We start from the raw sequence: 27,086 nt of genomic DNA, 5'->3' as shown, positions 1-27,086 counted from the left end.
TATATAGGCGCCATACACATGTTCAATAAATTAATGAATTCATAAATAAATACATAAGATCTCCAGTGTTACAGTTTTTGTGTCACCATTTCTGAATGAACATTTGTTGGAGGCGAGTTCATGGGTGTACCAGGGGGTGGATGGTTTGGTCTTAGCGTGACTGTTTTTAGGGGGCATGAATACTACCAGTTTCATAGCATAGTTGTTAAATAATTCAAGGAGGACTGAGGCATTCCCTGTGGCAGGGAAGTCTGCAAAGTTTGTTTCTAGCTCATTGACTGGGAAAGTTTTGAATAAGTGGTGCTGAGTGAGGGAGCCTTTAGCCTGACCTTTGTGGCCCATGGTCGAGAGGGTGATCGACAGTGGGGTAGCGGTGTGGTCAGACTAGTTCAGTGGGATAGGGTCTGTGCAGGTGATGAGGGAGGATGATGATGTTAGCAAGTTGCAACTTTGTGCCCACTGTTTGCAGTCCCCTGAGACCAGATATGCAGCTGGGCAGCACTGGTGACTGTAATCTCCTTGGGATGTTTTGTCATGTTATGTTATTTTACGTTATATTTATAAAGCGTTAAGTGTACTGAGATTACTGTGCAATATTGAAAACAAAATCTGAAAATGGACCACAGAACTTCCTCCATACATTAGAGATTATAATAGGTTTGGAATACATATGTTTTCATGTGCTTCTTAAGAAGCTGTTTGATCAATTGCACTATTAAGGCAAGAGGAAGGACAATGTGAGCACTTTGCCAAAAATAGAGTTTCCACTTGCTGACTTGAAGTTATATCAAGGATCCTCACGAAAGGGGGAGTGGGATGTTCTCAAAGTTCTGCTTCGTTTATTTTACTTGACTGTTGTTCTCAGATATAAAGGACCAAGGCCAGGCAGGCAATAATGAGTTATTAAGGCAATTATATCATCAAACCTGTGTTGTATCATCAACCAGAGGAGCTTCTGTAGAATAGAAGTGATGTGGGCAAAAAGCAGCATCTGATTCTGTAAAACATTTGATATGATATTGTATATGTCATTTATAACGCGCCTATACACAGGTGTTTTAAGGCGCCAGATTTGAGTTCCAGTACAACACAATAATAGATCATTGCGGTAATTAAGCATATTGTCTATAATGGCTCTAGCAATGTGTCTAGATGTTGATCTTGGAGAAAAGGTGGATTCTTTTTAAGTGAAGATAGTATAAACAATAACTAAAAAGCAAGCTAAGGAAAGCTGATATGTTCATTGAGAGATTTGATGAATCCAATGGAGTCATCACGGATTCCCCAGTGGGAATCTCCTCCCATGTGGCCAGGGCACGGTAGTCGCTAGCTGCTCCTGACCCTGTGGGTGGCTTTATGAGGGAGGATCACATGGGAGAACGCAACTACCAGGGAGATGTCATGACTTCATTGGATGGGACAAAGTATCCCCCCTTTCCCATGCAGAAAACCCTCTGACACCCAAAACCTTAATGGCCTATTGTCAGCTAACAGTTCCCTCCTGTAGAGGAGGTCAAGAAACCTTTTCTCTAGACTACTCTGGTCAGGCCCCAACCTTTGACCCAAACACCCACAACTCAGGCATAAGACCTTTTGTTTCTCCTGTGCCTTCATTTGAAATCCATGAGAAAAACCATTTAAGAGTTAAAAGTCCAAAGACAACTATGGACTCTATCTCCCACAACCACCAGGTACTAAAACGAAGGGGAGGACAAGAAAGTTTGTGCAAAGTGTCAGGATCTTGAAGTACAACATGCAGCCTAGTTTTTTTTCCAAGTCTTCAAAGCGCAGGACATTTAAAGATGGCAACCGCACTATTGGATTGTGCAGTGCAGGAGGAGTCGTTGCCACCAATGCTGAGGCTCACGAACACAAGGCACACCGACAGTCCTGGTGAAACAGAGAAGACCTCTGGGACAGGAGGAGAAACACTGCATGCAAGCACGAAACCCTGTGTAGACGCTTGGAGCAATGCAGAAGCTCCTGGAGACTGGGCAACTCGACACAATAGCGTTCTCCAACTTGAGCTCACAAGGAAAGTTAGCGTGCGAGCGCAAAGCCATGCAGGACGCTGGAAGAACGTCAACACACTCCAAAGAGGAAAGCGGTCGAAGAGGCCACACCAAATGTGAGCAGAATTGGAAATGCTGGAAGGAACCAGTGAGTCTGCCCAAAGCAGCTGGGGACCCCTGTGCGTTCCCCCGGTTCAGAAAGCATGCCAACAAGTGCTTGAAGGGTACGAGATTGCTAATGCAGAAAATGCACAAAGTCTGTTTGAATACAGTCAAGGCAAAGGATAAATTCAACACCCAATAAGAACAATGTTTTTTTTGCCATCCTGTTTAAGAATCCAGGGGAAGGGTATCATCCTCTGGATCCAAGGGTCTTTACCTTGGTGAACACTCATACTTTTGGTTTTTAACACATTTTGCCAACATTAAGATAAAGACATTTCATTGCGCCCCTTTGTTGTTTTGTTTTAGTGTGAGGGTCAGGATCGGACGTTTTGGACAGCTTTTCATTTACTGACATCCTGACACAGACTGATCCTTAGTTTTAATTTCTAGGTAGGGAAATTCCTCTTTAGAATAGGGCCAGAGAGGTGTTTTTTCAAACCATTTTTATTTAATAAATCTCTTTGTTTGATAACATGACTACCTTGTGATCGGCTCTCATTTCTGACCTCTTACAGTGATCAAAAAGTACCTCCAATGTTTTGACCCTGAGAAGTATAGGAAAAGATAGGTTGTTGAAGGTAAATTAGAACAGAGGTGGTGGTGAGTTCGATCGTGGCCACATTCTGGCTAAACTGGTTTCTGGCCATCCAGTTTTGAATGGAGTCCAGCGCCGTGGAAAGTCAAACATTGCCCAGGACACTCTCCTGGTAAAGTTTCAAGTACAAGTAAGCATCTTTAGGATAACAGTGGAAATCCACGCCAAGCTTAACTTGGAGATTGTGTAGCAGTGTAACATATATATTTTTAAAAAAGGGAGACAGGTGGGAACCCTATGGCACCCTACAAATACAAGTGATTTAGGAGTAGTAAATACATTAAAGGAAATACAGGCAGATTTGTTGGTTAGGAATAAAATGAACCAGTGGAAGATAGAATCAGACACCCTGGCCGCTGAACTCAGTCTATCTAGAATAAGTTTGTGGTCCAGAGTTTCAAAGGCAGATGATAAATCCAGCGTAATCAGGATGGTATTTTTCCAATTACCTTTGTTTTCTGTGCCTGGATTGGTTTCTGGGCATTAGTACTGTGCTTTGGGGATTTATGTGACATTTTTCAGCCGATAGTAGCAATTGTTTAGACCATGAAATTGTGAATCGACTCCAAACAGTCTAAAGAAATGAGAACAGTAGGACACAGAGCTACTTTATCTTCCAGCAGTGAAGATTTCTGAGAATGTGACTGGAAAAATGTGCTGCTGATTTAATGGCAAGAGAAAAAGAATGTTGTTGTTGAAATAGTGGCATCTTGACGTTGTTTCCAATTAGTTGATTATTAGAGAATGGATTTGCTTTTGTGGGTTTTCTACTTACAGTACAGCATCTGAGCTTTACTAAGTTTGATCAAGATGATGAGAAGGTCTGGATTAGAACAGGGTTTTTTAGTTTTGGAGGAGACCAGCTTAGTTTTAACATTTGCTATTTGTGATTTGAGGGGGCATTTGATTATAACTTATCATTAGGAGAAGTGGATCGTCTGAGAAGGAAGCATTATGATAGATTGCTTGTATAAGTGTTGCAAAATATTCACATTTAGGTTTTATAGCTGATCTATAGGACTTCAGACTAGGTACAAAGGATAAAGATATATGGAACATGGGAAAAGAAATGTTAAACCCTAATTGAAAATGGTCAGTCCAGACAAATAATTGAATGACTTAATTGGGAATCGGTACGTTTCTATGTGACATTCACTCACTGGTGTGACCTCGCCACCAAGAAGCTGCTGTGGTTATGTATGTAGAACCAAGTTCCCAGACTTTAATAAAAATATCCTGAGTCTAATGGCTCACTGTGAGAGTGTATTTGGCTACTGATGCAATGTTCAAAAAGGGTTTGGAAAAGTCTGAGAGAAAGGCCATCTTATTAAAAAGTTGAAGCAGTAAACTAGTAGAATAGTCGTAGTCAAATTAGGCAATAGGAGAAGTTTGGCGCCCAAGTCTTCAAAGACTGTGTTGCGATGATAGAACTTTATGAATCCAACGAGAAGATTTAAAAAGATAGAAAGGTCCCTGCTTGCATCATCAAGGCGATCTTGGTTTATCATGGAACCAACGTGAGGAGTCATAAGTCATTTGGAGGGACTGGACAATTCAATGAACAAGGTCTCAGATATAAATGACGTACGTAGGTTCTTCTCAGTGATAGGAAGGCTAATCTATGTGGCATGTGCAACTGCCAAGCAGGTGTTCCCATTTGCAAACTTAAGTGGGACAGTGCACTGGAAAGGGATAATGATTTCATCAAAGGATATTTTAAACCAGGTTCTATTAGAGAGACTCATGTACTTACAGTCAAGCGTCTTTTGTTGATGGGTTGAGTAGGTGACCCTGGAGACCATATTTAGCACCCTTTGAACAAACTGCTCTTACCAAAGAGCATAGGGGCAAGGGGTCGAGATTACTCTTATTGGGAGAGGATGCGGGAGAAACCACCAGATTGCCCAGTAAGTCTGGCACAAACAGGTACAAACAGGGTTTGCATCAACAGGTGTCTTTTGAGCCTCTGGCCATGGACTTGTGATTCCAAAGTCCTGCAAACCATCAACATTTGGGAAATGTAGCTTAAACATAGTATACACGGCTAATGTAGCATAATATGCCAAACAAAGAATATAACAAAATATGTGTGCTGATTGTCCAGAATCCTGACTAATAATAAATGAATCCACACATGAAACAAGCAGATGATGCTATAAATTAAAAGTAAGTTCTATCCGGGAGAAGAATATTATAAAAATTGACTTAACCTTAAAAGGCTAGGAGCTCTATCAGGAGTTGGGCGGTATCCCGCCGTAAATCCGCCAGGATACCACTAAGCACAATTAGCATTACCACAACTTGGTTTGGCGCTATTAGCGCCGGATCACAAGTTGCAGTGGCGGAGTAAGTCGGTATGGGACTCAATGGAGCATTTTCGGCACAATTACCACAGTGTTAATTCAGTGGTGGTAATTGTGCCAAAACTGGACAGAAGTCAGTGCATTCACCTCCAGCTCGCTCACAGCTGGAGGTAAATGCTTGAGTTTCCCCCAAATTTGGGATTGGATGGAGCGGTAATGCAGCAGTAATAACATTACCACCACATTTTTACCATTCCAGCTCCGCTCCTGATGAGGCCCTAAATCTGTAATGAAATGTGAATGTCTGTATCACTTTCCATCTATGCTGGTTCTTTTGAAAATCCTCTGTATTCTATAGTGCGAAGGTAAAAAGCAACCACCTGAGGATTGGTTTGGTGCTGGTGTAGATGAGAAGTGACTTGCATTATTTCTCTTGTAAGCACATTGGAGTAAAATATTATGACAACCTGTCTGTGACTTTTGATCAAGCAATACATATAACCTTAGATGAGCATGCTCTCCAAATGTACCCTTTCTCTGCTCTCAGAAGTATGATTCATTTATTTATCCATTTATTACTTTAGTATGTGTAGAGTGCATTGTTCAGCACCTGGGTGCTCTCTTGAGGCTGAAAGATCCAAAATGGGGGAGGGAGAGCGAGTTTGCTTTGTTGAAAGAGACAGGATTTCAGGTCTTGGCAGAAGGATAGATGACCAGAGATATTCTTGAGTTTTATCGGTAGGTTGTTCCAGACACTAGAAGCCAGTGCAACAAAAGGCTCTTCCACCGATTTGGTATTTGCTGACTGTGGGGATGTGGTGATTTGGAAACCCTGAGCGGACGTTTTTGGCTGGGATGCATTGTTTACATTTTGAAATAAAGAAAAGGGGTTCAATCCTGCTGAAGGCTTGTTGAGTGATGCAGAGGTATTTGAAGGTGATCTGTATGTGGGCAGGAGTCAAGGAAGGATGGACAGGGCAGGGGCAATGTTCTCATCTGTTCAGAGTTTAAGCAGGAGGTGGGCATCTGCATCTTGTACTCTTTGGACTCTGTGTAATTGTACAGAGGAAAGTACAAGCTATGTTCTGTTTAGGCAGCCCTGTCTAGAGGTGGTTTAGGACTCTCCATGGTATCTAACGTGGAGAACATTAGTAGTGGTAGGGCTTTTTTAACGGATCGAAGGTGAAAGAATCAGGTGTGGCAGAATTTATATGAACAGTTATGGAGATTCTGCAACAGTGCAGAAGCCCAGGAATTGCATTCCAAGGCATGGTGGCCAAATGAAGGCAGACCCAAGATTAGGATGATGGTGTTTTAGAAACATTCCCCATGACTTCTAGTCAAATCACATCCAGTGGCAAGCGTTTTTCTCTCCATAGTGCGTTCCAAGCTGTTGTGGGTCATCCAGGAGTTATCCTCAGGCTGTCCTGCTTTAACGATTACCCACAGGCTTCTTCTGTACATTAGTCACCTCTGATGATTGGCAATAACCCTTGCTACAACATCCATCCTTTAATTTGGGAGCCCATCACTCCTTGAACAAAGCTTTCATTTAATTTACAACTACAGACTGAGATTTTCCTTCCAACGTTATTGACATGTCTAGATCACAATAATTATCTTCAACTTGACATGCCACACACACGATTTACCTCCAGTTCTTCTTCCCGAATTGACACTACATCCAGATCCGGGCGAAATGGAAGCAGCTCCTTAGTACTGCAGACTCTGCACATTTTTTCTAAAATGTCAAAAGTGTAACAAGGTTTTATAATGTTTCTCATTTTCAAATACATTTCCTTATAACAAATCATATTCACCTGACTGTCTTATTCCTGGAATATTAGAGCTTACTTGTGGAGTTTAACTCAGGTGCAATCAGTATTGAATTTTTACCACCGGAGTGTGGTATCCCACTGGTCCAATTCTGTGTCCACAATAATCAATCTCGTCAGGGAGGAGCATAACTCACTCCTCTTCCAATTAGTGGGCATGGCAATATCAGAGTTATAGTTAAACTGCCTTCGTCGGGGCATCGAAGAATGATAACAAACATGTTAGACCTCTTTTCAACCTTCTCTACATGTGTTACAGACTGATTCCTTTCCTACTTCTTCATATGGTCGGCACATCCCCTCTTCCTGTCTCTGAAATCAAGATGTTGAGCACCACTTCCATTATGCTGCAAACACTTCGTCCATTTCTTAATGGGTTGGATGCTCACAATAAGGCTCTAACAAACATTTCAATTGCCGGACCTCCTGGAATTGACTATCAGTTCTTATGTTGATTATTCAGGGTAGGAGAGAGGGCACACCATCGCCCCAGCCGCAACCATCAAGGTGTTGACAATGATCACTATTATTCTGGCAGTGCCTTTCCCAAGTTTCTCCGAAATAGATAGCAACTAAACGGTTTGAAAACCTGTCTATTCATTTCAGTGAATATGGATGTCGAAGAAAGTTGAACACCCCTTTCTCCCACGACAAAGCAGAGTACCTCCTATGCTGACTCGATTTCTAAGTTGAAAAGCTACACACGAATCCTGCCAGATGATTATAACTTTTGGAAGCATAGGGTAATAATATTGGATGCATTTCCTCATGAGACTTTTAATTTGCTTCAGTTGGGTTGCTGTGATAAGTTGCTTTAATACATTTTGTGGCTTCTTCATGTAGCTCACAGTCATAAGGCAATGAGAGTGTACTTATAGAGTGTGTGTGGACCCCTATGCTTGACAAACCATCAAAGACATTGCCCCTAGAACTTGTTCACACTCTCTCATCTATTCAATCTCTTCTGCACAGCAAGAATCTTTTACACATTCTACAAAGTTGCTGTTGTTCTACCCATACCCAAGAAGACTCCTGCTGATAACATGGACTATTGTAACACCTAAGAGCTATATCAACATTTGCTTTATCTACAGCACTAGTGATGGACCACCTTAATTCTCTCTCTCAGGCTGAGCATCTAGGTGTCACATTCACAGATCCTACCCATCAACCTAAAATGACTAAGACTCAACTAGCGCCATCTACATCATCTAGCTCATGGATGCAAGTTACTAAGGAAGCCATAACAGACCCGTTACCTAGCCTCCATCCCTTTCAAAGTCTAGATCTTAGTCTTAGCAAACCAAACAAGATTCTCTGAGGTTGAGGTCTCCATATTTTATACATTTCGAAACAGACCTGCTCCAGCAACAGTTCCCAATCGACAGTCTAGGCAGTCTAGGCAAAGAAATGAATGTTTTAACATCTTGCACCATAAGGTTAGGACCTTGGAAAGAAACTACTAGTGTAGGGGCACAAAGAGAGCTAAAGCAATATCAGATGGTCTACAAAAATGTAATAGTAAGGGAAAAAAACGTTTTCATGGTCAGATAATCGAATCAGGTCCACACTCAAAATGGGTACTCTGTACAGTGGAAAAAACCTATGTAGAGGATGGGAAGCAATAAATATCAACCCCTCCCTTGTGGATCACACAGCTCAACACTTAGTACAAAATATTGACAACATGGATTTGACTATGCCGGTTTTGGCTAAAACTGTACCTGAGAGCCAGGGACCATTTCATTATTTTTCTGCACTGGGTCAGGAGACTCTCACATGACTCCTAGTAGGGGCCAAAATCTCAGGGTCCCTCTTAGATAAAGCACTACCAAAAATAGCCAGCATCCTATCACCATTTCTGCAGGACAACATCATACATCTATTTAACTCCACTATAGCAAATGGTATCTTTCCGGCTTCATGGAAATATTCAGTGATCAAAGCCGCCATAAAGAAGCTAACCCTGGATTCTACGAACTGGAGGACTATTCAACCTATTCTCCAGCTACCATTTATATCTGAGAAATTAGAAAGAGTGGTAGCCCCTCAAATTGAAGCCTTGATTGAAGGCTCTGATTTATTGCATGGGGCTCAACATGGTTTCAGACTTTCAAATAGTACTGAACTTATTACTAAATTGATTCTAGGCCATTTATGACAAAGGGTCAACAAGGGTAGCCCAAAAGCACAGATATTATTAGATGTATCGGCCAACTTTGATATGGTCAGCCATCACATCCTTTATTCCAGACTTTATAACTGTGGCATACAAGACACAGTTCTCAAGTGGCTACATCATTTCCTAACATATCGGTCCCAACAAGTCGGCCTATGGGTCTTTTTTGGCCCAATCATGCCCTATGCCTTGCAGGGTCCTGCAAGGCTTCACACCATCACTTATTTTAATTAATTTTATCTTGGCCCTCTAATGGACATTATTCAGACTGGCATTTTTCAACTACGCAGACAATACCCAGATAGTGTTCGATCTGGGTCGGGTCCATGACTCCTGGTCCATTAAATTTGAAACTGTCTGATCTCAATGAAGATCTTGATGGACCCCCACTTTTTATTGATTAATGCTGACAAAAGAGAGATCATGATTGTAAACATGAATCCTACTGAGTGCAAGACATCTTTTCGTCTGGATAGCTTTGGCAAATTCCCACAGCCCAAATGGGAATTTAAAAACGTGGGTATGATATTTGATCAAGAATTATAGCCGAGTAAATAGACACATCGCAGCGGTTATTAAGACAACCTTTATCCTTATTAGGAGACGTACACATGTCCTTCCGTTCCTGTTCTTTACACATTAAGTAATGCTGATGCCCACTTAGATTTTAAGAACAGCAAATATCTAGGTTTGCCAAGTTACCTAATTTCAAGACTGCAAAGAATTCGCAATGTGCCGGTCAGAAATTCAATAAAACTAAGAAACCAAATCAACCTGGATTTACGATCTTTATGTTGGCTACCAATAAAAAAAATAATTTTCTTTAAGAGCCTGCACCTTGTCTTCAAAAGTTTTCAACAACCACATACCTTTTTTGCCGAACTAAGACCTTATGCCCCAAACCAACCACTGAAATCAATCAGCAAAAAATGGTCAATTCTTCCCCCTTCTTGTGAAGAAACTCAAGGCAGAAGCTCAGACACAGTAGAAGCAGCTAAGCAACGGAACTCTCTTCCATCATCATCACTTAGTTCAGGAGCTAGTTTCCTGTCCTTTCCGGAAACACCTGAAATAATTTATTTGTAACCTTCCTTAAGCTACGCTGATTCAAACGAGTTGATTAATATCTTTATTCTAACTACAGCACCATGATACCTCAGGGTGACCGTTGCACCTATCTGAAACCCCCTAACATAACAACGGTTGGAAAAACACAACTAAAATTACAATGAACTCATGTTCATCATCATGCTACAATAAATACATACCTAAGAAAGAAGAGGCAACAAAGAATGCACAGTGAGACAATGCAAAGCCACGTGGATTTTCTAAATAAACCGTGTAGAAGATGGGGTAAAGATTGGAAATTACATGTTTGTTTTCCTAGAGTGTTGATCGATAGACATGTTCTATGTAAACTGTTGGATTGATGTCTAGTACTGGTATTCTGGAGTAGCCTAGATGACTACATATGTACAACTAAGAATATGTTTGGTCTATGCCATGGACCACATGAAAACTGATATGTAGCTGCTAAGAAGTAGAAGAGTTTTTGTGAGACTACCAATTGTTAATTAAAATGCATTTGTTACTTCAAAAAGGGATTTAATTTCTGTTTACAAGAAACACAATCATACAGAAACTGGACCAGTGCACCCCATGCCTTCTATCTTATAACAGCAATGTAACTGAAAGGGAAATGTACACCAGAAGGCTGCAAGACGTGTTCCTCAAATATCAGTTAACACCTTTTAAGATGGCGTCCATCTTACTGAGATCAGACACAAATTAGGTTATTTCCAAAATAGCCACTTTTCTGCCTCAAGTTCTGCCTTCCAATTCCCACAGAAAAGTATGTACCAATCGCTAAATATAAGAATTTGATATACCTTTGTTATTCTTTATGAATTAGCAACCCAAATGCAGTGTTGTGCAATGTCCCCTAATTACCTTGAATACACATTATTAAGTGCCTCATTCTGACCTTTCTAAGACAAGTAAGCTTAAAAAAAACACCAATAACAAAATAGCCAACAAAACGACAATTCATAAGGAATTTCTGCTTTTTTTTTTATATTTGGCAGCATTCCTTTAGAAATGAAAGCCCCAGTATTAAGTGCAGTCACTTTTCTGAGGACTACACCTTTTAGCCAATACTAACATGGTCACCATATTAAGATTCTAACATCAGCGCTAAGTCACCATAGTAGTTTCTACAGACATTGAATGCCCCTTTATTTAAAACGACGGTGGTACCCAGATTCCACCCGAAAATACTGTGGATCAAAAGAGGACCTCTACACAAAGTAACTCCCCCTATGCCTTCTGCAACGTACCTTCGATTATCATATATTTATTTAAAAAATGCCATATATCAATTGAATGATACATTTCTTATCCCGCGCTCGTTTGCTTTTAAGCTGCTTTGGGAAGCCTCAATGGAAAAACTGCCAGATTTGATGAACATCCATAGACACATCTTTCGGAAACCCTAAACTCTCATTTTCACTATGGAAATCCACTTTTGAACACTAATGATGAATTGACTCTCATACACAGTTATGCCACCATCCTTCAGCTTTTAGTTTCAACACAGCTTTTCTATTGACTGAACAAAACCATCACGATCCGCTACCTCAGTGTCACCTGGCCTAGTAAAATTGCTGTCTGTCTTCCCTCTGTTTCCCTTCCCTTGCCTCGTCGCGCCTTGAAACCCTTGTGTATAGGCGCGTTATAAATGCCATATCATATCATATCATAATACAGACAGGAGAACAACTGCTTCCTTTAGATAAAAGAGCCCGACATGGGAGTTTAATCCAGTTGCATTTGATATCATTTTGCCACCGACAAAACTCAAGCAACTTTGTATTTACATTCCACACGCTTTAGACATGTGGATCTTGCTGATGTATGGATCCTAATGAACAACTAGGACTCTCTTTAACTGTACTGATATATATGTATATCTACAACGACAATGCCTACATTGCATGTAGGGTCCATTCAAATGTGTTTAAACTTGTAATATGGCATGAAACATTTTTGTTCTAAAGTACAAGTATAACTCGATGTATACATTAATTTGCCCATCACATGTGAAAATGTGTTTACTCATATTCATCCTCACCCTAAAAACAGCAGCTCAAAGGCTAAAAATGGTCAGTTTGTCATGCTGTAAGAATAGGCAAGACTATTTGAAATTGCAACGTTACCTTGGTCAGATGTTTCGTACAAGACTGGAACAAATGTCTTTTTGATTGGAAACTAACCTTGTCAAAACAAAGACTTTACATTTGTGTTGCCAACTACCAACTTAGAAACTGTGAATACAAAGTTGACACAATGGCCAAAAGAATTATCAAAGTGAGTTGTAGACTTGAGGTCCACATAAGCGGGGACCTGCGGCATGCAGGTGTGTGGTTACCTGCGGGCTCCCGGCAGCATTCCGTGTAGAAGGTCTCCTTCCGCAGGATGATCTCCTGAGCGATGATTCCATAGCTGTACACATCCCCTTTCTGGGACACTCCTTCCCTTCGCAGGTGCTCCGGGGCCACCCAGAGGTCTGTGAGCAGAGGGACATTTTAGGGTAAATGGAAAACATCGGGACACCTGGAGGACTCTTGCAAATATGGAATCAAAGTTCATCAGTGCACGGTTTACATTCAACAACCCCTGACCAGTCACCACAGTCAATGACATCCACCGCCTGATAAAATTAATCATCCTTATCTGGGCCTATTTCTAGCTCATACCTGAAGATGAACCCTACACAGACAGAAGGCTTTCTGAGCACAGAAAATTCCAGACAAACGCAGACTCAGCAGCTCAATTAGACTTAAATACCCCCAACTATCCTTAAACTCCAAGGGCCAGATTCTCCAAAAAATGTGTTGGCGCAACTGATGAGATGCACTACTGCATCTCAACACATGCGACCCAAAAAAAAGAGCAGCACAATCTACAAAGGGCATCTGAATGGGCGCATCTCAGATGCACCCATTCGGATGCCCTTTTTCACCCCTTTGTGCATTTGTGCAAATCGGGGCGGGGTGGGGGGAGTTTCTGAGCATTAAAGGGACACCTGAATTCACAAAAGAGATGCGCTTTTAAATGTGCAGAAATGCGGCACCTTCCCCTTCCCTGTTGGGAACAGGCACAGAGGGATGTGCAAATCATGAGAGGGTGATATCTGACCCTGCCAGGAATTTTTCTTGCAGTATGCTGTGGCTCTCACATTTGCATTTCCATCCCCCAAATAAAAAAATCTGCATAATCCGGCCATTTTTCATTGGAGCTCATTTTTGAGAATCTGGTCCTAAAACTCTTGGATTTGTCATCGACAGCGACCACTCCTTGAATGGGATGTTCTGCCCTAAACATAGCCGGGCACACCTAGTGAGGTCCAAAAAACGTGTGAGTGCTTTCAGTCTGTAAACCACAAAAAACTGAGGCGGCAACTAAAATAAACTGTTGCAAGTTCTTTGCGCAGGACGCAAAAGGATACAACCTAGCCCATCCATTGTGGGAGTTTGTGCAGTGCATATGTATTTCCTACAATAGGCAATATTAATTTAATGAAGAAAAAATAGTTTGATGAATTTGAGTGACTTGAAAAGGAATTCATGACAAAATCGCAGACATAGTGAAACGACCATGTCTGCTCGGTTGAAAGAATCTTTTTACTATTTCAATTATACATGGTGCAGTGTTCAACCACTAACCTGCACACATTTGTCTAGCTTTTACAAGTGTTTTCTAGATGCTAGGAAGTATTTATTTAATCATGTTGAATTTACAACGAGTTTTGAGATGGAGATATTGGCATCTCAAGATGCAGTGTAAATACGGCACGATTATTACACAGCTAGAGAAAATGTGTAAATGCTCAAACATGTGTGCATGTAAGCACGCACACATAATAACACCACTCCTGGATATTCCAACCATGCACCACTTTCTGGCAATGCAACTCAAGACAGAGCTAATGTCTGTGGGCGCTTGAGCACAGGTCCCTGAATGTGCAAAACGAGTGTATAGTTAAAGTGAAAAACCAGACATAAAACCAACAATCTGAAATTCATTTTTTTCAAGAAGCTTTTTGTATAGAGTGCACAGCAGGGACGGAGATCCATTATCTGCAGGAAGGGGATGGGAAGAGTGCCTATCGGGATGGGTATCCAACTGAAACCAGGCAGATTACCAGTTAGCGCCAGCAGGATAGAGGGACCCATGAAATCAAGTGAAGGGCCTATACAAACAGGAGCTATTGTCCTCAGTCCAGTGTCTAGTCCCTAATCTAACCCACAGAGTTTAGGGGTTTCCACACCCAAGAAAGTGTCCAATGCAAACAAAGCCTCTGAGATCTTCGTATGCCCCACCACACTTCTTGACTTGGCCATGGCAAATGTTCCTGACAATGAGCAATCTTGCAGGAGTGTGATGCACTCCTGCTGGAGCAAAACTGTCAAGCTTACCCTTCTTGCCCTAGCCATTTCCCAGTGCTCATACTACTGGAGCAAGACCTTGAAGTTTCCCCTTTTGCTCTATGGTCGCCTTTTGCTTAGACTGGGGTCCAATCTTGCCATTAACCTCACTCGCCCTTGGGGTCGCCGTGGGAAGAATGTTCTCTCCCTTTACCTATATCTACCTAGGTCACCATGCTGAGCCTGCCACGAGTTAGACTCTTAAGATTGCACATTTATGTGTAGCTCTCGTGACCTTGGAGCTACCACCAAGATCTGGGATCTATGTGATGGCTGCCGAGGCTTTCAGCAACTGTACTAGCTCACTACAACAAAATGTAAGGCGAATACGGTCTGTTTGTCTCCATTTCCTCACTGGCACCCATATCTCTTTGGGTTCAATTCCACAATCCACTCTGGGCTTGTTTGTCAAAGAGTATCGCTCGGCGTGTGAACTCATGAGCAGTGCCCGGAGCAAGTGGCAAAGCTCCAGCACCAATTGTATCAATTGCAACCCCTTCCTGAGAGTAATTTGCTTGGGTATCTTCCCCCTGCTTATGGTGGTCATCCTCGGCCCTTTCTTTCATTTCCTGGTCGGATACAATATAGACATTCTATTGAGTGGGTGACTGCAGAGAACACGATGAGTCATCTGAGGGGAAAGTTCTAGGGGATTCCCCACACCACTTAGCTGGTTGCTTCGTCTCCGTCCTTAGCCCCTCCCTAAAGGTGACTGCATGGCATGTGGCTTGGGATGCAATGCAATATGTGAGGCAGACAGATTTGTTATCGAGGCATTTAGAATAGGCCCCATTTTAGGCAGAACAGAGGAACATAATTCTGAGAGCCTTCCTAAATAAGAACCCTGTCTTGCTCTGCGCTGTGCAAATTGGTCACAGAAAAAGCAAAAAGACTTCCACCCAGCATGCACAAATACTAACTTACACATGTTTTAGACCTTCTTAAAATATTTACAAGCTAACTTAGAGGAGGTCTGTTCTATCAATTTGCAGCCTCTTGCATGAGCACGCTGCTTAGTGAAAGCTTTTTTAGTCGCAGCTTATTGACGCCACGGGAAAGGGGCCTGCTACGGAAGTTTCTTGGGCAGGGATGGTCGGGCAGTTATAGGGCAAACCCATAGCCATTTCCATGAGTGTGCAGTGGGGGGGCATACAGCTCAACAATTAACACAGGCTGTATGTCTTACTTTGCGTGTCATCGTCCATCTTTCTCTGATTCCTCTGTCAATGGTTGGACAGGAATTCATGCACATTAATTTATGGGCAGGCATTTAAAGTAAAGTAATTGATAAAGCAGCATTCTGGGGTGTTGCAAGTGGCAAAAGAAGATGGCCGCCTGACTCCTGAGCTTCAGAAACCTAACCCAACAGACAAACTACCCTCTTCTTGGAGCTAAATGCAGTATCATGGGGAAATTGCATTTCTGAAAAGAAAGACATCACAATCACATACCTGACACCCCCTATTCAAACAGCCATTGGCGTCAAGCAGGGATGTTATCTTGCCTCTACTCTTTTCAATTTATACTTATGCGACCTGGACGAATTGTTGAATTCGCAATCTATGTACCTCGTCAGATTGCGCAGACTTCAATGGCACTGGATGGGCTTAGCTAATGACGTTATATTCTTCTATATGACTCCCTAAGGTCTCCAGCACACATTAGACATGTTTTCAATCTATGGCGCCAATCATAATCTGCAGGCCAACCCATTGATGTCACAAATAATGATTTTTTACGAACAGGAAAAAATTGAGACCATTTTGTTGGAAACTTTCAGGAACATTTCTTCAACGCTCTTTATCCTTACGTTATTTGGGGTGTACTTTAACTGACGAAGACTCCATACGTCCTGGATTATGCGACTTAATGCCAAGGCGAGGCTGCTCATTTCTCAAATGAGGATCATTTGTAAAATAAATTGCAAATATTCTTTGCTTCCTTTAATTGACTTTTATATTTTGAAAGCTGGTCCTATTTTATTTTTTGGATTAGACACTTGTTTGTTAAATGTGGACGCTGTGCTTAACAAAATTCAAGGAAGAATTTGGAAAGAATCCATAGGCCTACCCATGGATGTTACTAATCCTATAATACGCCACAAACTAGGACTCATTTCTCTCTCTGCCAGGTTCCACTGGTGCATGCTCTCAAATTATTCAAAATGTTGACACCACCACGCAACTCCCTATATCAGGACTTCAATATTCTTCTAGCTAACAGCAACTTGTCATCCATCATAAATCTCAAATTATACATGAACCAAATTTTAACAAACCTTTCTGCCTCTATTGATGATCTTAAATTGGGGCTTCCCAATGTCAAAAGAAAACTATACAAATTGGATTGGTCAAAGACCATGGATTCATTTAGTGTATACAAGACCTATACTGAATGTGCTATGTTTCCTAGGAAAGTCGAAGACAGATCAGCTTATATTCGTCTGTTTCCTTATGAAAAAGCACAGCAAATTTACGTACACTTCAAATTGAACCAATTTCCGACTCTTGAATGCACTAAACATTGATCTAAACCCAGCTGTACTATTGTCCATGAGAATTGTCTGTTCTGTTTGCAACAGAACGAGCAAGAAACGCTCAAACATCTAGTGCTATTTTGCTATCACTTTGAACAGGACAGAATACAACTATTAGGTGTCCATTATACTGAACCTAACTTGACTTTGAGACAAATGTTTTGGGAGCGATGCATGTGGGGAACAAATCTTACTTTGGTTTTAGCTTTAACTAAACTTCTTTTTAAAATTGAAGACTCTTTAAAAGCTTTGGTATCAACCTAGTAGGTTGCTCATGTAAGGTATAATGGTTAATGATATGCAATTATTCTACTTTGTTTTGTATTTTTATGAATGTAAATGCTCACCAATCTGATGTTACTGAAATCCAAAATCCTTTACTGTACAGTATAAGGCATCGCAGTGTGAGCACAGATTATAAACAACTGCAAGATTTTACACAATTTATCAAAGATAGAAAATTATACATGATAAAAGTGCAAGTTATAAAAGAAAAAGATATTAAAAATTATATTCATGGTAAATGGTTCAAAGATATAGAAGAATCTGGCTCTGTATGCAAAATCTGCAGACATTTAATCCAAGGGCATAAAAAAAGACCAACATCTAATTTGAGTTTCTTACTAATCATCCGAGAAAGGCAACTATAGTAGGCAACAGGCATTTCTATTACATTTGGGGAAGTAATCAAACAGAATTTCACAGCTGTAATACTTGTTCCAATGCCAATATTCTTGAAAATTAGTTGAATATATTTCTTCCTAGGGGCATAGAATAATGCACCAAACAGGGATAAGAGCTGCAATTTTTAATTTTAGCTATTGGGGAGTTCTTACATATTAGCTGAAACTATTGCATTGGAGTATAGGTAGGGGAGAGATGGCGTGAGGTGGGACTCATAGGTTGTGGGTGTTTGTCTATTTACCCACCCATTGACCACCTTTGACAATGTTAATAATTTTGGCTTGTGGCTAGGTATTAGATGGGCATTTGCCAGGCACTGTAGGTTCCACTTCGTCTTCCAGATCTGTGCTGCAAATACGCCTGCATCTCTGCTCGCATGCAATATTCATGTGGTCGTGGAGACATGAATCCCACTAGATTCCATCAGATTTGGCAGAATACAGAGCTTAATTGAACATTATCACATGTAGGTGTTTGGCATGTAAAAAGGCATGGGAACCCAGGGATCACATGTCTTTGTTACACCCTTGGACAAAACGAAAAATTATATGGAGAGGTCTACAGACACACACGTGTAAGTGACCGTGATCCTCTCCGGTAATGTCGGCCACTTAAAATGTACCCCTGAGTGGTGCAGTAGGGTGGATTTACCTTATGGCTCAGTGAATGATGTTTTCAATGCGGAAGAGCTGAGATGGCTCTGATGGCATGCAGAACAGTGAAAGTGGCAGAGGGGTCAAGAGGATTGCATAGCGGGTCATAGCCCAAGAAGTGGTGTGTCGGGGCAAACGTGAGAGGACACTCCCTGAAAGACTGCGAGAGTGGTATGAGAGCTCTCATCGACATATGGCAAAAGTGGATATTCTTTTCATTTGTGCTGTGCCCAAAGTGCACTGGCCAAATATACACATATGTAACGCGGACATGCTGGAATCTCTGGGGCACTTTGAGGGCAGCAAATGCACCAGAGAAGAGGAGTCTCCATCAGCAGGATTACTGCGAGATGGGAGAGATGCATCAGTGAGCCATAACTGAGGTGGATAAAAGTAATAAGGACAGTAGGCTTTACATGCCCTATGCTCCCAATCCACAAAGGGTGCAACCAAAGAGGACAGATAGATGCCACCAGGAATGAATATTGCTCAGGGTCCCATGATGCTGAAGTGGCAATCACTGCACTTCACCTGATGACGGACAAACTTGAAAGGTCAGTCATCTGAATGGAATCATGCTTGGAAATCAAGGAGAGGAATGAAGCCTGCATCAAAATATGGCTATAAAATACTGCAGGCGATCAAGAATAAGATGGTACATGATTGGGCTACGTAACAGGAATTGGAAGCTCCTACAAACTTTAGATGGGGGGAACACATGAGAGTCAATGATGTTCTGTCAACAATTGGGCCTGAACGGCCGAGTGAGACTTTGCTGTCCATCAAGGTGACAACTGTGGAGTTGCAGGAAATTGGTGAGGTGGCATTCAACTTCCATCACAGAGGGCTGTAGCATTGAGAGTGGTTGCTGAAGGTAGATATGGTTCGTAGGGAACTGAATGCCTTGGATGAATTCAGGTGTTACCCATTTTTGCCGAATTACATTTTAGGGCAAATTAATTTTGCAGATTTTTTTACTGCTATTTGTTTACTGCTAAAATATAAATGGTAAGTTTGGGTTAGGCATATAGACGTAGGGGATATAGTGGACAGGAGGAATGAGGGGTCTCCCCCTGCTTTTCCCAGCAAATTAGTGGTAACATCGGCAAGAAACATTTCAGAAAGACTATCATTCAGCAAAATAAATTGAAAAATGTGAGGATTCATAGATCCGGAATTCCATTAAAAGGCACTGAGAATCAAATATATATGCCTGGAGAGGCAAAGGAACCTCTTATTGCCGGACCGGTGTGTCTTCTGTCGTTCAGTAGTGGAAGATGCTGGGGATCAGGAATTCCTTGGTGGACTTGGCAGTGATGTTATCTGTGGTTCATCCTGCTAAACCTAAGGTTTTCTACGAGGCCAGGTCAGTTTAGAAATGAATCAGCTGGAGGTAAACATCCCCACTTACTGATTGTTTTTTCCTGTTTGGGTGGTTCACTCACGAGACATGTAGTGATTTTGCCAGCTCCAGATTTCTAGGAATGGGGTGGGCTCTTTGTATTGAGGTGTGTTTAGACTGTAGGCTTATGTCATTCTACTCCACCTTAGTTCACATACCCCTCCCAGTTCCTCAAATAATTCTGCCTACCTGTTTCTTACCCTCCCCATGATCCATCATTCCTGACTCCCTGACTCCAGAGGGAACTCATCAATGAGATGATAGGTATTCCCTATAATACATTACCTCTTTTCCAGGGCAAAATGGTATTGCAGCCAAAATCTGTGATCTTCACCACCAGGCGACTGTCCACCACACAGCTGGTAGACTTCAGACGCCCATGAACCTCGGTTTTGCTGGAATGGAGGTAAGACATTCCCTGGGCGTGGAAGAGAAATAGTGGTTTCATTATGTTAGTGTATAGGCATTTCAAAGCACTAGCTACAGCTGCATAATTATCTGTATCTAGTAATATGCAGGTGAAGAAATTGTAGGTTCATGTAAACTGATAAACCTTGGAGGTAGCCTTCCTCAAATCTGAAATCTTTGCAAACCAAGGACAGCACTCTCGAGAGGTGCCCCGCTAAGTGCAAAATGATGAGTCCTACTATGATGCAAAGTGTAGGTACTCTTCTGGCAGCCGGAATTTGTAGTACTCAATAGTTGGGTGTGTGACTCAAGCTCTTCAATATGGATAGCAAATCCCTGCTGAGCATTAAAGGCAAAAGCAGTCAACATGAGCTAAATGTAGCACTTAAGTGGGAGCCAATGCAGATGACAAAGTCAGGGGGCGTGCTTCAAGTGCCTCCGAGATCCCTTGTAAGTGATAACCATCATCGTTCTTGCTCAGTGGGCCTCTTACTGATAACGCGAGGAAGCCCCCTAGCAGCATGCTATTATAGCCGAGGTTCACATGCAAATGATGACAAGTAGCCAGTTCTTCACGTAGGGCTGTTTATTCAAGTACAGAAAACCTCTAGTCGCAGCATGCAGTAAGCAAGTTCAAATACTAAGATAAATAGACAGATCATCGGTCATTCAAGTCAGGCCTGTCTCAACTGTTCATTGTGGAACTCTCAAGTGACCAGCTCCATGATGTCAGAGGTTCTATTCTGTATTAGTAGCCGGTGGGCGGTCAGCCTCTCAGCCAATGAGAAGGCTCGGAATGGGGGGAATTACCAGCGGTAATCCCCCAGCTCCAAGCCGCCTCATGGCTGGAGGCCGCCATCTTCCCACGCCGGGGAACAAGGTAAGTGCGGTCCCCCTCCCCCTCTCTCTGCCCCCCATCCACAGTGTTCCCTTCCCACCCCTAACCCCGACTTAGCTACTTTTAAGTCAATTCCGGGAGCGTAAGCGCTAGAAACACTACTGTCCCTAGTGTACCCGATCCCGATCTGCGACAGGCCGTCATGGAAAGGAAGAAGGGACTAGATCTAGTCCCTTCTCCCATTTCCATGGCGGACTTTTTTTGTTTACTTTTTTCAATGGCCGCCATGGAAAGGGAAAACAGACTTTGTTTTCCCTTCCCCGGCAGCTATTTTTTTGAAAAAAAAAATCTGTTCCGAAATGCCAGCATTTTGGAACAGAAACAAAAATGCTTTCAGTACCCCGGTCTTACAGGGCGGGGTCCTAATAGCAATAAGCCCCTTGCAGGGGGGGGGGCATTACCACTTCAGGTACCGCTGCATCAGAGCAGGTTCAGAGGTCACAGTTGCCCATTTGACAACTGTAGTGACAGCCAAGTCTCATCTGTGCAGGGGCTGCATTTAAGATATAAGCCCCTGTAACAAAACTATGATGATCGTATGTATTCAAAACTGGTGGCAGGATCATCTTTAAATATAAGCAATGCCCAAGTTACGGCATGATGCATGGCACTACACATGATCATTACAGCCACATCCAATTTGATATCACGCATGTATCAGCTCCTGTGAGCCAAGCTCAGCTGTGGAAGGTGTTGTGTGTTCTAGCCTGACAGGGCAGGAACTTGAATGGTCATGCCTTGTCTTTGAACTCTTTGTGATGGCAGGTCACACCCTCCGCCAGACACAGCTGCACAACAGGCAGCTGTCCTGGGCAGAGACATCAAAGGAGCACACCCATTCAAAAGGAGTAGCCTCACAATAGGGTGCTGCATTTCTAAAGGCCTTTGTTCCCCGAGTGAAGAGAAGGTGGTTGGGGTCAGAGTAAACAAGAAGGCCCTGCACAGAGGAGGTTATCTCTGCCTCTGTCCTTCCTGCTCCCTCCACTTCCTCTGGAGCAAAGCACTTTGGGTATGATGTAAAAAGGGCAAAGTTAACTTCTTTCAAGAACCAGGATTGGATCACTATGGCGAGCAAGCTTTAGTTCCAATCACCTGCAGAATTTACTAGGAGGTTGAGAGATGTTAAACTGACAAAAAGTCATAACCTGTTCTGGCATGGTGTTAAGAGCATCCCTTTTATACTGTGGCCCTCATTACGACCCTGGCGGAAATCGAAAAACGATGGCGGAAATGCAATACCGCCATCGAATAGCGCTCGGTGCGACTATGACCCGTCACCGCAAAGTACGAAGCCATTAGCGACACCGTAGTGAACGCCAACGCTAACTGCACCAAGCACGCGCGCGCGCGCCATGCCAAACCGCAAACACCACCATGGCGCAAGGGTACGCCAATTCCGACCCTAGCGGACATGTACCTAACGCCATCAGGCATGGCGTAATGTACCATTCCGCCATGGCGAGAAGTACGGCATCGCGAATCAACCGTAAACGGCCCCACTGAGTGCCTGTACACCGCTCCCTGCCCACAAAGTACAACTCCCCGTAGGTGCAATGAAGTCACAATGCAACCATTGAAATGTACAAGTCACCCATGCATGCCAACGAACAAATGAAACACAAGAGGGGCCAATGGGAGCTGCAGGGCACAGATGGCACGAATACAGAAGCCATCACAATGGACATGACCACAGTCCCCCACCAAGAAACGCACGCAAACACAGGCACCTGTGACCAGCAATATTCCGAAAATCACATCATTCCACCAGTCCACCTGGCTGACCGGCATCTGTTACACAAAACCCAATCCCCCGCCCCTGAGCATGACAACATTCAAACTGTCATATAGGCAGCCCCCATCCCTGACCTCACGGGCTTAGCAGGCAAACGCGCCCAGTACAGTACCACGCAACTAAACCCCGAAGCTGGAACCCAATGCAGATCTCCTCACAATACATCGCCCCCCAAATAGGCATATGCCACATCACTTGCAAAGAAAAACGCTACACGGGCCAAATCAGAATAGAAATTTATGCACATCAAAGTCACCAAGCCCATACAGCCATCAGGCCATGAACTCCAAAACACTAATCACCATTGTGGGCTGCATCCGCAAGAAATGACCAGCCACTACTTGTGTGTCGCCCTGTTCCCCCATGGTACACAGAGCCACATTCACGTACGAAAAGGCAACATGGAAGCGCACAGAACCGCAGGGCCGTCCCAATGGGGAGGCACTAGTCCAGCTGAAAGGCCGAAATGTTGCTCCGAGCCACCAGTACTGCGTAAGGGCATGTGGGCCATTGGCGATCGTCCCATAAGACCGTAATGCTGCTCCACTGATTAACACGAAGCAGCAGGTGTCGGGAGTAAAATCCATCTGCAGGAGTGGCATACAGATGGCAGTGGCAAAAGGGGAGGAGATACCTGTCAACCAAAAGAAAAGAAAAAGAACAGAATGGCCATCAGAACTACATTCGAACAACTCACTTCAATGATCACACGAAATCCACAGCCATATGCATGCTAGCCCACTCAAAAGGATCATCACCACCCCAAAACCACTTGCGACTCATAACCATCTATATCGAGGTGCAAACACCATCACAAACGAGTGTACCTGTGCATGCGTCTGTCAAAACAGAATCCATCAGATGGGAATGTTAACGTGCATGGACACAAGTGTCTGAGGGCGCCTCGAGACAGGGAGGGCTCAACAAGGCCAGATAGACGATGGTCCCACTATGGCAGCCCTGCATCACATAGCGTAGGGGAGGCGGATAGATCCCAAGAAGCCCTGTACATGGCAAACTCTGTATCAAATCACCTGCCCATGCATCCATTCATCATTCCCTCATCCCGGGATCAAAACGCCTGAATAATTACTCACATAACATTAGAAACATCCATTGAGTCTGTGCGTTATGCAGCCTGCAAAATCCACAGTGCCCCAGCCCGTAATTCCAGTGTTGTGAAGTAACATGTATTTGGGAACGGCCGGCCTCATCGCCCACGTAGCTATTGCGCATCCCAATCTATTCATATCAATCATTGCTCCCTCGCCATGGGCCCTGTCTCAAGGACATTGAACAATAGAACGTTATATTTGCAGTCAGACCTGTGGGCATCTCCTCGCCGCTAGCTGGAAACCGAAAGCGCCGCCCTTCGAATTCCTCATTTGCAACACCACGTCGGAAAGGCATCTGTGGCCGTTTGAAATCACTAATTATTCCATCGAGTGCGGCTGTGTGTGAAAATGGCAACTGCCTTCACCCACGAATGGGACGCCCCGCCCGTCGTTGCAACTCGGTACAGTGATGCATGAGGGCCCACCGTTACTCGAGTACTACGTTCCACTGACCCTTCACAAGTCTGTTCGCGACTGCAAAGATAGTATGGGAAACAATGGGACCACAGCAGAATGAACATATCAACCAATCTTACACGGCCATCGGGTACAAATACATGATAGCAATAGCAAGATACCATTCCCCGAATTGCAGCGTTGTGCGCGTGACGTGCTCGGCCAAAGGGGAGAGCAGTTTGCACAGGTGGAATGAATCACCACAGGTGGAGGCCATACAGCCTGAAAACACATAAATTGCACAGCCAGTCTCCTCCCACAACCACACCGAAATGCTACCGGCAGGACTCGCGATGTTGGCCCTGGGGGACCTGATAGCACTGCAAGTGCTCCAACTCCAAGAAGAAGACGAACACCAACTACAACCAGCAGCACGGAGGAGACGCAGGAGGAGGAGGAGGCCAAGGCAGGGCCAGCAAGGCCCACCAGCACAGCCACTACCACCACGCAGGCAGCCCGCAATCCCACGCCTCCGAGCACATCCGTTCAACCTCACTGATGAGCAGATCCACACCCTCTACCGTCTGGACCGGGACACCATAGCCGCCATTGTGGACATGACACAGGCTGACCTTGTCAGCATGATAGATAGCCCAACCGCCATCCCACCCCTACTGAAGGTGGTGTCTGTACTCCACTTCCTGGCCACAGGCACCTACCAGCACACAGTCGGACAGTTGCATGGCATTTCTCAGCCACTGTTCTCACGGACACTATTGCAAGTGCTCGATGCCCTCCTGCAGCACGCAGACGACTACATCTCCCTACCACGCTCGGAGCAGGAAATTACAAACACGAAAGTGGGATTCCATGCACTTGCCGGCATACCGGGTTGCATTGGTGCCATCGACTGCACCCATGTTGAATTGGTCGTCCCACATGCCATGGAGGCCCAGTACCGCAACCGAAAACAATTTCATTCCCTGAATGTACAAATGGTGTGTGACTCCAACAGGATCATTACACATTGTTGTGCCCGATTCCCTGGATCAACCCATGATTCTATGGTCTTGAGGAACTCTACAATACCACGCTACATGGAGCGACACGCAGGGAACAGATCCTGGCTACTCGGTGAGTCTCATTACATGCATGATGATGTGGGGTATGTGAATTGGCAATGACCTGGCAGGAAGGGGGGGGGGGGTGTGCGTACGTATCAATGGCATTCCACATCATACGTTTCTCGTCCACATACAGGTGATGCTGGATATCCACTGAAGAGATGGCTCCTCACACCAGTCCGGAACCCACGGGACCAGCATGAGGAGGACTACAACCATGCCCACTCACGTACCCGTGTAGTCATAGAACAGGCATTCGGCCTACTGAAGGGCCGTTTCCGCTGCCTCAGCAGGTCTGGCGGGGCACTCCTGTACCGCCATGAGAAGGTTGCAAAGATGGTGATGGCATGTGTCATGCTCCACAACATGTGCGTACGTAGAAATGTGCCCATGCCCCCTGACGCAGAACTGCAAGCACCTGAAGATGGTCATGATGAGGGTGGGGATGTGGCAGCACCTCATGGAGTCTGCGAGGCACCGGAGGCCCGTGACATTCGTCAGCATCTCATTGATGTATGCTTCTAGCACTCACGCCTGGTGGCTGATACATGGACACGGGACTCGTGGCACTGCGTGTGTCTGGGACATGCACAATATGGACTGTACGCCTATGATGGCCTAGTACACAAAGATCAATGTCCACACATCTCATTGGTTGATCGTGCACTTTTTATGGCATATGTGAGGTCATGTTGAACACCCTATCGACCCGCCACCCAAGTGAGCCCAACACACCCCCTCCACCCTCCTACCTCCCCCCCGAACACCAGTGTCCAAAGATGCTCATTGTCAGTGGGCTGTCGCTATTGCATGCCCCCTCTGCGGGTATCAGGGGCACCCCTGCCTGTGGAGCGCAGGTTCCTTCCAGATCTACGTTGGGGGCTGCCCTGGACGGAACTTGCAACGGATGATGTGTCTGCCTGCTCACGTCCATGCATGTCCCTAAGGGTTTGCGAGAGCTCAGTGAGCACACGGCGCACTGCGGCAAGTTCGGCACATACGTCCTTGGCCGTCGCATGCAGTTCCCCCCTGAGGCTCTCGGTGCTTCTCTCCATTTGGACTCTCAGGCTCTCGGTGCTACTCTCCATTTGGACTCTCAGGCTCTCGGTGCTACTCTCGATTTGTGCCCTAAGTGTCTCAGTTGATGTTTCTATGTCTGCCTTAGTGGCCCCACATTCATCAGCATGGTCCTTGAGGAGCGTGGCCAGTTGCTGCTGTTGTTCGATCAACTGGTCGAGGGACTGTTGCCTCTGCTGGGCCATGGCCATTTGCGGGGGTGTCACAGAGGGGCTGTTGTCCTCATGTTGCCTTGCCACAGGGCTTGTGGGGGATGGCCAGTCGTCGTCTTGTGGGTGCCCCTGCGTGGTATCCTCATGTTGTACGGGATGGGACAGACAGGGGGATTGGGACAGGTCATGGATGGATCTGACTTCGGCATCCCCGTTTTCTGTGTCCGGGCATGCTGCCATCAATGGGGTGTCACCTATGGTGCTGCTGCCACCA

At 44.2% G+C, this 27,086-nt stretch overlaps 1 protein-coding gene across 1 annotated transcript in view; it reads right to left on the bottom strand.

Moving 5' to 3' along the window:
* GUCY2C (guanylate cyclase 2C) overlaps nt 1–27,086 on the bottom strand; it is a 484,448-nt gene that overhangs the window by 146,860 nt on the left and 310,502 nt on the right. Inside the window, exons 11-13 of the mRNA XM_069650287.1 lie at nt 20,136–20,268; nt 12,517–12,654; nt 6,728–6,816 (exon numbers count right to left, since the gene is read on the bottom strand). Of these exons, the coding sequence (XP_069506388.1) occupies nt 6,728–6,816; nt 12,517–12,654; nt 20,136–20,268 (360 nt within the window). The remainder of the gene's footprint in view (nt 1–6,727; nt 6,817–12,516; nt 12,655–20,135; nt 20,269–27,086) is intronic.

This window comes from Ambystoma mexicanum, chromosome 3p, assembly GCF_040938575.1.
Source record: "Ambystoma mexicanum isolate Mex_15411 chromosome 3p, UKY_AmexF1_1, whole genome shotgun sequence".
Taxonomy (NCBI): domain Eukaryota; kingdom Metazoa; phylum Chordata; class Amphibia; order Caudata; family Ambystomatidae; genus Ambystoma; species Ambystoma mexicanum.
Note: the sequence above shows the minus strand (reverse complement) of the source record. Positions and strands in the feature narration are given on the sequence as shown.